At 35.9% G+C, this 12,895-nt stretch overlaps 3 protein-coding genes and 1 non-coding gene across 4 annotated transcripts; 2 read left to right on the forward strand and 2 right to left on the reverse strand.

Annotated features, from left to right (window-relative positions):
- The first annotated feature begins 1,824 nt into the window (after positions 1 to 1,824).
- Positions 1,825 to 4,638, forward strand: LOC141714397 (uncharacterized). Its single transcript, XM_074517918.1, has 5 exons — positions 1,825 to 1,931; positions 2,047 to 2,206; positions 3,543 to 3,856; positions 3,943 to 4,009; positions 4,139 to 4,638. The coding sequence occupies exons 1-5, from the start codon at positions 1,825 to 1,827 to the stop codon at positions 4,145 to 4,147; spliced, it is 657 nt and encodes a 218-aa protein (XP_074374019.1). The 3' UTR covers positions 4,148 to 4,638.
- A 2,153-nt stretch (positions 4,639 to 6,791) lies between these two features.
- TRNAN-GUU (transfer RNA asparagine (anticodon GUU)) lies at positions 6,792 to 6,865 on the forward strand. The gene has a single exon. It is a non-coding gene; the product is annotated as a tRNA-Asn (tRNA).
- A 951-nt stretch (positions 6,866 to 7,816) lies between these two features.
- On the reverse strand, positions 7,817 to 9,642 carry LOC141710803 (protein TEEBE-like). The gene is made up of 3 exons (XM_074513331.1): positions 9,352 to 9,642; positions 8,705 to 9,205; positions 7,817 to 8,547 (listed from the first exon to the last, which is right to left on the reverse strand). The coding sequence occupies exons 1-3, from the start codon at positions 9,437 to 9,439 to the stop codon at positions 8,024 to 8,026; spliced, it is 1,113 nt and encodes a 370-aa protein (XP_074369432.1). The 5' UTR covers positions 9,440 to 9,642; the 3' UTR covers positions 7,817 to 8,023.
- A 1,183-nt stretch (positions 9,643 to 10,825) lies between these two features.
- LOC141710804 (protein TEEBE-like) lies at positions 10,826 to 12,593 on the reverse strand. The gene is made up of 3 exons (XM_074513332.1): positions 12,271 to 12,593; positions 11,533 to 12,033; positions 10,826 to 11,435 (listed from the first exon to the last, which is right to left on the reverse strand). Exons 1-3 carry the CDS (start codon positions 12,368 to 12,370, stop codon positions 10,903 to 10,905), a joined length of 1,134 nt encoding a protein of 377 aa, XP_074369433.1. The 5' UTR covers positions 12,371 to 12,593; the 3' UTR covers positions 10,826 to 10,902.
- Between the last annotated feature and the right edge of the window lie 302 nt (positions 12,594 to 12,895).

Consider the following 12,895-nt stretch of genomic DNA (forward strand, 5'->3'; position numbering starts at 1 on the left):
ATTTTGTAATCATATACATTATACAGTATATATATATATATATATATATATATATAATTATGGAATTATTACTTTACATATTACTTGGGCCCTTAATGACTTTCGAATTTTTTATTATCTTATGCTTTTAGCGAGAATATTACTTTACAACATTGGCCCAAGTTGGGACCGATGAAAATTATTACTTAAGCGAGGTTATTACTTTATCGGATATTACTTAATCGAGGTTTAACTGTACGAGTATGACAAGCATTTATTTTTTTATTTTTTTTAAATGTATAAGTATTTGTTTTTTTTGTTGTTTGCCTCTCTTTCTTCATTTTTGGGTGGCATTGATTGGAGGTGGCTATTCGGCTGCTCTTCCTTTTGATAAAAACGCAGCGGTTTCCCGGAATTGGCTACTTCCACAGGTTCTTGATATACCGTGTAATTTTTCTATTTCTTTTTTTACTTTCACTTGCACTTATTTTTGTACTTCGATTCTTGTGTGTTGTTCCTTGTTTTATTCACCCGTTCTTATATTATGGAACAATCGAGCTCCTCAATTTTTATTTATATTATTTTTTGGGTTTAGTTGTCCGCTATACAAGGTTATCTTCTATTATAATAACAAAACTATCTAATAATAATATTATTATTATTTATTATTATATAAGTTAACTAGTCACCAGAGGAATATAAACTTATATTCCGGCAATGATCATTTCATTGATTCATTATTTAAATAACGAAAATTTCAATAATTATTAAAAATAATTTTTAACTATTAATCAATTTTAAATTAGGATAAACATTCAAAATCTTCCAATCACCGTGATGGCAAAATTCCAAGTTATTATAAGTATTTGTTAACCACATTCTTACATGCTTAAAAAGAAATACAAAAAATTCGTGAGAAGTATTTGCTCAATTACAGTATTGAACTAGAAAGTAAGTTTATTAAATAAATATCTCTCTCAGTTCCATTATCATAAAACATACAATTTTACTTTTGATAAATGAAAGATAATTTTTTGATCTTAAAATATGTGTCACGGCTTGTAAGCAATTTTTTTAATAAATCAGAGAAATCAATTACACATACGGATAAGGCTGTCAAAAAAATTCGAAAAATCCGATATCCGTTCGAAAAATTTGTACTCGTATCCGAGAAAAAGCGGATATTATCCGTATTCGAAATAAAACGGTTATTATCCGTATCCGAATCCGGGATATTCGAATCTGAAATCAAATAAATATATGATATTTAAATTATATAAATATATAATTATATATAATTTAAAATTTTATCTATTAGTTTATTGTGTGTATATACATTAAATAATACATTTATTCAAATTTTACATAATTGTACACATACCTTATACATATATAAATATATAATTTGAGTTTAATCGTAAAAAAATATTATAGTATTATCGTCAATACGATAGGGCCAACAAAAAAATTTAAAAAATTCGATATTCGTCCGAAATATCTGCATTCGTCGTATCCGAGAAAAAGCGGATAATATCCGTATCCGAAATAAAGCGGATATTATCCGTATTCGAATCCAACGATTGCGGATGCGGATGCGGATACGGATGTGCGATATCCGAATTATCCGTTTGACTGCCCTACGGAGATAGCTAATTAATTTTTATTTACAATAAAGTTTAAAAATGAATTATAAAATTATATTTTAAATGCACCTTCGAATTCAAACAAGCATAAACTCATTCCATCATTTAAGTAAACAAAAAAGGCAATAGTTAGTTACAAAAAAATTGGTAAATTTCAAATTTTCTGAAAACATCCCGCCATCACCAAAAAACAAAAAACAAAATGGAAGCATCATCACCATCATTTCCATGTGAAGATGAACAAATAGTAGCTTCAGCTCTTCTTCTTCTCTCAACTCCTCCTCTTTCAATCTCTTCTTCTACTTCCTGGTTATCTTTAATCACCGATCGATCATTTTTATTATTACTTTTCTTCGTACTTATTTCATCTCTGTTTTACTAATGTAGCTTGTTAATTTATGTGTTTTTCTTTGAATTTCTGTAGCTACGATAACAACATGAGTTTACTTCTCGCTTCTTCGAAATCTTACGATTCGAGTACGAGTGTGATGACGATCGACGAAGCTTCTTCTGCAAGTTTCCAACCGCTTCGTGTTGTTTGCAAGTTTCCTCTCTCTGTTCCTTCTCGTGAGATGAAGCTTAAGGTCTTCGATTATCTCTGATTACGTTTTCGAGAGTTTTTCGTGATTTATTATTATTATTTTTTTGAATTCATGATGCTTTGATGTAACTGTTTATTAGTTTTAGCTTTAATTTTTGCCTAATGTGATTGGATCAACGTGCTTTGTATATTGATTTTTTAAATAAGAAATGAAGCTGTTAATCTCAATTGACTTGGATATTGTTCTGTTTGAATCGATCATCAAATTTGGAGAGCTATTTTTATGATTGATTTTGCATGTTCATGATTGATTATCATCAAATTTTCATGCCTGATTTGCTTCGATTATCTCTGATTATGTTTTCGAGAGTTATTGGTGATTAATAGTGATTGAAATGGTTTGTTTGAATTCCTGATGCTTTGATGTGCTTTTTAATTAATTTTGGCTGTAATTTTTGCTTAATTTGATTGAATTAGCATGCTCTGTAATTTTATTTTTTTAAAATTTGAGATGAAGCTGTATATCTCAGTTAACTTAAATATTATTCTGTTTGAATCGATCATCCAAATTTGGGAGTTTGTTTTCCTAATTGATCTTGCTTGTTCAGATTTACGATGATTTGATATTTTTGTTCTGTTAGTTTTAGCTAATATTTTTGCGTAATTTGCTTGGATCAACTACTCTGTATATTTTGTTATTTGTTTTTGAGATGAAGCTGTGAATCTCGGTAAATTGGATTGTGTTCTGTTTGATCATTCATCTCAACTTAAATTTGTGACTCATCTTCATAGTTACCTGTTTGTTCGGATTCCAGATGATTGAACACATTATCGTTAGTTTAAATGATTTTTTTTTTGCGTATGTGCTTGGATCAACGTACTTTGTATTATTGTATATTAGTATATGGGATTTGAGATAGAGCTATGAATATAGACTTCGATAATGTTCTGTTTTCTGAACTGAGTTGTGGCCCTCAAGTTAGATTTTAATCTACTAGGATCAGAATCGTCATTTGGAATGTTTAATTCAGATTATAAACAATAGTTCTGTTAGGAAACTACATAAATGATTTCCACTACATGCTTCAGAATTTCGATTTGTTATGGTGCTTGAACGACATTGATTCCTAGCTTCAATATGCTCATACTGCAAATTTCTTATACATATCCTTTTCTATTGACAAGTGCTATAGCTGTGTTCCACTTTTATTTTCTGCCCTAAAGTAATCTAATCCTCAATTGATTTGCATTGACTCATAATTGTTGTGATGTGAATCTCATGAATTTGAGTTTCAACCTGTGAGTAAAACTGAAACAAATTTTAGAGCAGACTGAAGATATTATGATTTTTTAAAGTGAAATATAATTTCAATTTGCAGGTTGTGAGAAAGAGCCGGTCTAAGAATTTACGAATTTCTGATTGCCGAAAAGCAACTTCAGGCAAGTTGGCTACAGTTTCATGGGGATCCGAGACAAGGAGTGAGGCCTCGTCGTGTTTGTCAAGTACCACCAGTACCTCAATTTCCTCTGTTCAGACCTGCAAAACTACAGTAAAAAAGGCGGTGGAAACACCTCACCTGCACAGACGCGCTGACTCCATCATGAATCTATTGGCTCATCGTGGTGGTATTTCTGAAATCAGGATTCGTCAGTTTCTTGGAGATAGTCCTGATACCAGCAAGGCCCTAAGAATGTAAGATATCCTCTCTCACTCTATAGACTGATATTTTGCACATGCTTGATAAATAAAACTTGTCTGATATTCTGCTGGTGCTGCAGGTTAATGAAACAAGCTGCGGTGAAGAGGTCTGGAGCTGGAGGTCGATCTGACCCTTATATTTACATGGTAATTACTATTACTACTACTACTACTACTATCACAATACTTGTAATCTCAGGACAGTTTTATGCAATGTTTAAGTTTCTGTAAACTTATTATTTCATCATAATTTATTTGTGTCTGTTTTGGTTGCAGATAGCATGATGGGTGCTGTCCATTAACATATCAGAAATCTTAAGCAGATACTGCCGTAATAGTAATCCCCTTACTATCATACATCACATATCTTATGCAGACACTTTAGTATCCCACTTAATATTATTACCTGGGAAAATTTTGTTATTAGAAAGTAACGTGAACGTGGTTGAAAAGAACCACACTGCCGACCGATTACATGTTGAGACTTGAGAGGTTGTAATGTATAGCTCATTATAGTTGTTTGTCATTACATTTAGTACAGAGATCCTGGGGTCTAGTGATATAAACTATGCTTCTATAAAGATACCATGCATGGGTTTTGCAGATTGTGAGCTCTGGTTTTAGAAGGCAGTCCCTTTCCTTCGCAACTTAAAATAGACAGTTCTTATCATCTATCCCTTCATAAGAAGATAGCCTCATTTTTTAACTTGTCAGATAAAGGCCTTACATTTTGGATCTCCGGTGGTATATATTACCGGTTCATATATGTTTGGACATTAGGGTGGTGTAAATTATTTTGTTACCAAGATATTTTGTTAATTGCATCTACTAAATTGTTATCGGATATGTTATGGTAACTACTGTTAGATGCCTCGATGGTGTATACTGTATACAGTAACTTTTAAGTAACAAAAAGAGTCATTTGTTTCTTTGATGTTGCCGTGAAATAAGTTATTTATTGGCCGACAATTACTGGTTTTTGGTTGCTTGGAATTTTGTACATATTATATTGCAAACGAATTTATTATTAAACAATTGATGTTGTTGGAAGTTCTCTCTTCAATCCACTTGAAAAAACTAATCTCTTTTGTCATGAGAGACTGTATCTTCTAATGAGCAGGAGAAAACATAGATCCATATGAGAAAAAACGTCATGACTGATCCATAAAGAAACCCTGAAGCTAACACTATGTACTCTGAAATATGGAAGCAATAAGCGTCTCAATAGACGTACTTTTTTAGAGGGCACCAGTTTTAATATGCTTGTAGAAGAAAGTTATTAGTTCTTGTGTGAGTCGCAACCTGCTAATTGTCGATCTTAATTTTTAGCTATTCGAATTGCTGCATAAATATTATTGTCCACAAATGTCCGCAAGGGACTTTTCTTCTCTACATTTTACCTTTTAAACAACAAAAATTGGTGACGAAGAGAACATTTATGCTGCATCTTTTTGGTTATTGATCTTGTAACAAAGAAAGATAACTATTGGATTGAAAATTCAAGCTTTATATGCTTATCAAGCAACCCTCCTCCATGGGCTCTTGTTGACGGAGTAATTTGGTAACAACAAATATTGAGGTTTTTCGCTGAAATTAAGATCTATGACGGTGGTACTTTGCCGGAAAATCAAGCGGTGTGTGATGGTCTATGGTTGTTTTAGGCTGATATTAATCAGAGTAAGTGGTGACTCCCTTATCAGCTCTCAACTTCTTAACCCTCTCAATGTGTCTACGTACCCTTTATATAGGGATCAAGTCTGAGGTAGTTTTTGTAAAACAAGAAATCTAATGGGTTTAGACTTCTTATTCCTAGGCCCGATAGAAATCCATCCAGAGTTCGTCTTCCGCTAGTTTTAGGAATGTCCAACTATGAGGCCAAACCGCGAAGGCCCAAGGCTCGTCCGTAATCGTAGGACTTCACGGATAGTGCATCTCCCTGCGCAAGGATAACACTCCGCAGACGCAAGTATAGCCACGGTTCACCCCAAGTGTCGGACGCATAAATGTCCCCCGAATGAGGATAACCCACCTGATAACAGGACAGGTGATCTCAAACTCTTGGGTGCAAAGTGCATGATGACTTCAAAGTTCTTCAACGAGGACACCCGTTGAATATAAGAACAGAGTTCCCAAAGCACACACCAATATTAACCCCGCATCCCCCACGAGGACACCCGTTGAATACAGGAGGAGGACTTCAATCATTAGGCATACCCCTAGAGGCCTTTAAGTTTTTCACGGACATCCCCCTCCTTGACCGTCTCAAAGAAGGGAATTTTTCAAAAAGTACCTGCAACAAATACGTTAGTAAAGATAGTCATCCATTCCTCCTTTCCATGCATACTTTTGTCCTGAGGTCACCATTTAGAGTGTATTGACCAAACACAGGACGCGTTCTCAGATATTGGGCGCGCCCTAACTTCCATAAAACTTGTATTGTTTCTTCAACAACCGCTTCTCACAGCATGCCATAGTGACAGGACGCGTCTTAACGCATCCTCCAGCTTTCATTGCTAAAAGACCACATTCGCCAAATACTTTCACCATGGTGGACACGTACACAATACTTGGGCGCGTTCCATCCTAATCATGCGCTCCCAAGTTTCCCTATTATCAGACCATCCTCCATAAAACATCTTCTCTAGATTGGGTGCGTCCTCCGTGCTTGGGCGCGTTCTCACCTTCTTCAATACAATACTGAGTTTGACCGTACTTAATCCGCATTTGACCCGAATCAATTTAATGCCAGATTTTGGGTATACCAGCTCCATATATTTGTGCATCCTTGCTGGATCTCTAAAACATTTGTGCAGCGCATGAACATTCCATTGCGGACGAGATGAGTCATGAGAGTGACATTTGAATTTTCTTATTTGTTTTGTTGGTGACGTCTGATATATTTTGGATTAATTTTCTGTGCCCATCATCAGCTGGAATAGCTCAGTTGGTTAGAGCGTGTGGCTGTTAACCACAAGGTCGGAGGTTCAAGCCCTCCTTCTAGCGTTGCTTTTTTATTCTGATTTTGTTCTTTCTGCCAGTTTTTTTAAAATCTCCTTGCATTTGCATTACACTGAACTAGTTCCAAGTTACTGCAGAATAATACAGGTGTTAAAAGAATAATGTATCCAATCTTTCATAGCAAACATATCAGGAACTTGTAACAATTAAAATTAATGCAAAATATATCAGGTGGTAACATTATGTACATTTTTCATTTGTTATGATAGTTATATACATTTACTTAATGAGCAGTCTCTTAAAAAAAATTGCAGAGGGGGAGGAGAGTGTATTTTTTGATTTAGAGCATTGTTCTCCAGATCTGATCTTCAGATTGTGGAAAGTAGGGAACACGAAGATCTTTAATTTCCGACAGAGCAAGCTGATATTCTTAATGAATGAGCATGATACTGCAAGTCTGTAACAATGAACATGAACAACATGCTCAGAACTCAGAAGTAAGCATAAGTTCTTTTAGATGATCTCCTACACTTAACAATTGATCATATACCCAGAAGGTCATCATGAGAATTGAGAGGCATTGCATCAAAGAGAAGCAAGGTATATCACAACACTCAAACACCGTATATAAATACTTATTACAGAATATAACAGCACTTCTTTTACTTGCCAAAAATCTGATTTTGTTATACTAGTAGTTATTAAGGACAACCAGTAGTAGTTATCAATCTGTACTGTATACTGTCAAAAAGAATAGGTTATTACTTGTTTACATCCGTTGAGGATTGAGGAAGATTTTTCACTACTTGACAAAAAAAAACTTGCAACATAAAGGAATAATTTGTAGTATAATTGTGACACACTAGAAGGTGATACATTTTCTGGATTTAATTAAGTCCATGAAGAAAGAATGGAGATTGCGAGTAGAGTGATGTTTAATGAATGCGAAACCGTGAATCAAGTGTACATGAGAAAAAGATGTAGGTGGCACAAAACGAAAACAACATAGTGTACATATCATCTGTTATAGAGTACAATAGAAATCATGTCGGCAAACATATAAAGCACATTTCTGTCTTTTTAGCAAATTCCAAATACATTTTATGAAAGAAGTTACATCTAGGTTTATATTTCTATTAGACAATAAAAAGCAGAGATTCAGTAAATTTTGGCTTTTTGGATAAGCAGGACTAGTTCATCTTTTTATACTCTAGCAGGCCAAACTCTAACATTGTCCAGAACAGGGCCACAAATATGACCCCAGTCGCTAGTCTTTGTGTGATAATATGCACTAAAAAATGTGATCCTTGTTCTATCTGATATAGCCTGGAAGCGCAGACTAGCAGCTTTAAATCCTCCTCTTCCCAGTGATGTAAATTTAGCTTTCACAGTTTCTTTAGCTGCAAATGCTTCAATTACCATTGTTGCCTGGCAACCATTCTTTGCATCTCCAATTGTGAAGGTTAGGTCATAGAGCTTGTTAGCCACTGTCCTTACAATTTGTGCAATGGCACTTTCTCTTCCTCCAACTATTTCAATTGCAGCACTTCCTGATGGAACTGAAAAATGCTTTGAATCAATATACTTGACTGGTTTCAAGGATTCAACTATCCACCCGGGAAGTGGTGATATCAGATCTTGCAGCTTTGGAAGGAGAAGAACCCCTGTTGAGAAGTTCTTGAACACATGTGGACCGATCTCAAAGCCACCGTTTTTCACCAAATTACCTGTGCTCAGATAATAATCAGATTAAGCATTTCAGCCAATGAGTCCATTTGTCATGCAGGTAGTTCTTGTACTCACAAGTCAGAGTCAATTATCAGTTCAAACAAACAGGTTAGATATACTAGGACGAAGATTAGGAAAGAAAAAGAGCCGACTGACCTCTGCTATACGAGAGAGGGGGTATCTCCTTGATTGCAACAGCATCCAAGAGAGGGCCACAAGTGGGATCTTCTTGAATACCAGGGTTGTGGAAGGTGACTTTTTCACTAGCAGAAGAAGCCTTAAAAGCCCAAGCATAAGTGTCCCCTCCATCACTGCTGAAAAGGGTCTGAATCGGGAGGTCACTTGATTGACCAGGGACTGAGACCCTCAGGATCTCATCTTGAGCACAAGTTCTGGTGGCTGAAAATGTGAGTGAGTATATGGATCCTGGCTTCAGACCAGACACAAGTTGAGATATCGAAGCTTCATTTCCTAGTCGGGCTGCATGCGATCCACGAGGGATTGCAAAGTAGAAGCCACCTGGCTGTGGTCCGCCAGAGACATACTCAACTAAGCCACTGATTTCCCATTTAGGCAGGGAGTACTTCCCTATGATTGCTGTTTTCTTCATCTCTGATGGCTTTGGTCCAAGCTCAAAGTTGCCATTTGCAAGATATCCTGAAACATATTAGAAATATTACTTAATGTAACTGTAAGAGCAATATAAAGGACAGATACAACAAAGACCCTGTCACCTAACACTAAACATATGCAGTAAGTAGCTCAAAGATGTACTAATAAGGAAGCTAGTTATAAGTACATACCATCAAGATACGGAGGATTAGCTGCAAATGCAAAGCTGAGGAAGAGGGAGAATACCAGGAGACGACAAAGTGAGAGTAAAGAAGCCATTTTAGCTATTTTTCGTAGATTGTGATTACAAAAAAACGTTCAAGTTAGAGATGCCCCAGAGGATAGGGAGAGGTCAGATATATATAATGTAAAATAGACATCAGAAGTTGAAAGCAGAGAGTTGGGAGTGGCACGTTAAAAGTAGCATTAGTTTAGCCGTGAGATGTGTTAGTGTTGATCGTCTCTCTTTCCTGTCTCCACTTGTCACTATGCATATCAACATATAGTATATAACAGATTTCTTTATTTGTTAATCTGTGATCAATAAATTGTAATTAAGACAATTACGCGTGCTTATGAGATTACATTAGTATATTGTTACCTTGCTTTGCATCGAAAAAACGAACAATAAAAGCCATGAATCCCAGATTAGGAGAAATTAAAGAATTCCCACTAGTTGAAACAAGAAAACGTCCTTTACATGCTACCAGTAAACATAAGCACATATCAGTCAATAATCTAGTCTACCAGTAAACGTTAAACCAGTGTACACTGTTGTTTCTAGTTAGTAGATCAGGTGATAGTTTGAGTTCTGTTGGAGATATCCAAGTACTTCAATACTTCAATTCTTGCAACTAAGTGTTACCATAATATAGGAACTATAATTCTCCTTCTTAATTCTTGTGCAGAGCAGTTGAATATAATTTATAGCCTAAGAGGATTTAATCATCTACCTCTGTTTAGAAGTTGGAGGTTTAAGTAAAGGTTAGCAGTATGGATCAAATTAGAAGTTTGATCATATTAGTAGTATCTGGTAGTACGTGAATTAAAATAGCGATTTGAACCTAATTCGCTAATTTTGAAACAACTATTTCGAGGAGTCTTTTTTAATTAGCATATTGGCGCGTGCCTAGTAAAAATACAAACATTTAATTCAAATAGCTACTTTCCAAGCGGTTTAATTCGAAACAACTAAATCCGATTCGCTAAATTAAATTCAATCCGCTAATCAAAATTAGTGTTAACCGGTAACAGTCAAATTAGACCATAGGTTATTATGGTAGTCCGCGCCTAGGAGTTGAGTTGCACAGTTCCTTAATTCAATGAAATTGACATCGGCTCCCTCATACATTTTAGAATATTGAATAATGTACCCATGGTGGTTCCTAGAGTCTTCCCCAGTCAGTAGCCGTGATTCGCTCTGCTTTGTTCAACTTTCAATTGCATTTTCTTCAATCTTAACAAATAAGTGTTCTTTAAAACTATTTTCTGTCTCTTTACCACGTGCATTCCGTTACTTATCCGTACTTTTCAATCAGTACTAGATGTTTATTATTACAACTGGATCATATCTTAAACCAACTTTCCCTGATTGACGGACAGGTTTATAAGATACACATGTTTCGTATCTTCTTTTTCACTTCTTTAGACTTTAAAGCGCGCATGATTTCAAATTTAAATCGATCAAGATAAAGAAAATGTGTATTACATGATACAGGTTATTTTGTTTTAAATGATGAATGTTACACAGAGCGTCTGGACGCAGAGAATACCCTGACATTGTCCAATACAGGGCCACAAAAATGACCGTAATCGTTAATTTTTGTATGATAGAATGCGCTGTAGAATGTGATTCTTGTTCTAGCTGAGATTGCTTGAAACCTGAGACTCGCGGTTTTAAAGTACCCCTTTCCTTGAGATGTGAAGGGAACTTTTAAAATGCTTCTAGCTGCGAAAGCTTCAATTGTCATTGTTCCATGGCAACCATTCTTTGCATCTCCGATTGTGAATATGAGGTTGTAAAATTTGTTTGGCACGGTTCTTATGATTTGAGCGATGGCACATTCTCTGCCTCCGATTAATTCAATTGCCGCGAGCCCTGAGGGAACTAAGAAGTGGTTTGAGTCAATGTACTTGACAGGTTTGATGGACTCTATTATCCATCCAGGAAGTGGTGAGTATAGGTCTTGTATTTTCGGAAGGAGGAGCACCCCTGTTGAGAAGTTCTTGAACACATGAGGACCATACTCAAATTCACCATTTTTCACTAAATTACCTGCATAAATCAATGGAACAATCATATCATTATCAATGACAAAGAGGCATTAAGTAGCTGATATAATAAAAAATTAACCGGGTGGCTAGACATGTACCTTTTGAGTACTTGGGAGAAGGGAGCACCTCCTTGATTGCAATAGCATCCAAGAGAGGGCCACAAGTAGGATCTTCTTGAATACCAGGGTTATGGAAACTGACCTTGACACTACTAGACGGAGCTTTGAAAGCCCAAGCATAAGTGTCACCTCCATCGCTACTATACAATGTTTGAATCGGAAGATCACTTGATTGTCCAGGGACCGAAACTGTAAGCACCTCATCTTGGGCACAAGTTCTAGTAGCTGCAAATGTGAGGGAATAGATTTTGCCTGCTTGGAGATTAAGAACCTGTGATATGGAACCATCATTGCCTAGTCGTGCTGCATGAGCCCCGCGAGGGATTGCAAAATAAAACCCTCCTGGTTGCGGACCACCTGAGACATACTCTACTAGACCATTGATTTCCCAACGAGGCAAGGAATACTTGCCAATTATCACTGTATTCTTCAGGTTTGACGGCCTCGGGCTTTGCTCAAAGTTCCCATTGGCAAGTAACCCTGAATAACAACAATAATGTCAGTGGTAGATAATAAAAACACTTGGCGCCACTACTTTCTTTAAAAATGTATAATACTAATTACTTGATCTCCTATCAACTCGACCAGTAGTTACCTGTAAACGTATTAGACTTAAAAAAGACAATTCATTGTTTGATCGATCTCACAGCATGTAAGTATATGATAAGATAACAGGAGTAATTAACTGTAAGGCCGTAAGGGCAAGGGAGTCGTTACCATCGAGATAGGGAGCAGTAGCTGCTAGAGAAACAGAGGTGAACAGGTGCAGCAACAGAAAGCTTATAGAAAGAAAGGTAGCCGCCATTTTTGTATGCATGGATGGATTCAATAGAAGAAGATCAAACTCACGTAACAAGGCAATATCAGCTCTCAAGTTGAAGATCGATTCTTCTACTTAATAAGTGACTGATAAGACTGATAAGAGGTCGATATTATATATATGCAAGACGCATGATAGCTAATTAGCTAGGTGCATGGTAACCATGTTCATTTACCACGGAGGCAGGCGTAAGATACGTTTTCTTGTACATCACTGTACTGTATCAGTTTATGTATATTTATTATAAACAACTATTCTCAGATCGGCCGACTCTCTTGCTACTAGGTCGGAAGTTTAGCCTTCATCTTTTTCTTTCCCATGATTCGCTCCGGAAATTTATACAACATATATATATATATATGTTATACCAGACATTAAAATGAAAGGAAATGTCAAGGGCGAATGCTATCATAAATGAAATGAATTTTCGTGCATAATATAAATCCCACATATAGAAAATGGCCACATTATCTTGTGCATTATAAATCCCACAAATAGAAAAAGTCCACATGATCACACTCG

Source organism: Apium graveolens, chromosome 3, assembly GCF_009905375.1.
Source record: "Apium graveolens cultivar Ventura chromosome 3, ASM990537v1, whole genome shotgun sequence".
In the NCBI taxonomy this organism is placed as follows: domain Eukaryota; kingdom Viridiplantae; phylum Streptophyta; class Magnoliopsida; order Apiales; family Apiaceae; genus Apium; species Apium graveolens.

Excerpts from the sequence above, each read along its gene's own strand:
- LOC141714397 (XM_074517918.1), top strand. The coding sequence starts at position 1,825 with ATGGAAGCATCATCACCATCATTTCCATGTGAAGATGAACAAATAGTA. Across the intron at positions 1,932-2,046 it reads ATCTCTTCTTCTACTTCCTG|CTACGATAACAACATGAGTT; the intron begins GTTATCTTTAAT and ends GAATTTCTGTAG. Across the intron at positions 2,207-3,542 it reads CTCGTGAGATGAAGCTTAAG|GTTGTGAGAAAGAGCCGGTC; the intron begins GTCTTCGATTAT and ends TTCAATTTGCAG.
- LOC141710803 (XM_074513331.1), bottom strand. The coding sequence starts at position 9,439 with ATGGCTTCTTTACTCTCACTTTGTCGTCTCCTGGTATTCTCCCTCTTC. Across the intron at positions 9,206-9,351 it reads TAATCCTCCGTATCTTGATG|GATATCTTGCAAATGGCAAC; the intron begins GTATGTACTTAT and ends AATATGTTTCAG. Across the intron at positions 8,548-8,704 it reads CCCTCTCTCGTATAGCAGAG|GTAATTTGGTGAAAAACGGT; the intron begins GTCAGTCGGCTC and ends ATCTGAGCACAG.
- LOC141710804 (XM_074513332.1), bottom strand. The coding sequence starts at position 12,370 with ATGCATACAAAAATGGCGGCTACCTTTCTTTCTATAAGCTTTCTGTTG. Across the intron at positions 12,034-12,270 it reads TACTGCTCCCTATCTCGATG|GGTTACTTGCCAATGGGAAC; the intron begins GTAACGACTCCC and ends GTTGTTATTCAG. Across the intron at positions 11,436-11,532 it reads TTCTCCCAAGTACTCAAAAG|GTAATTTAGTGAAAAATGGT; the intron begins GTACATGTCTAG and ends TGATTTATGCAG.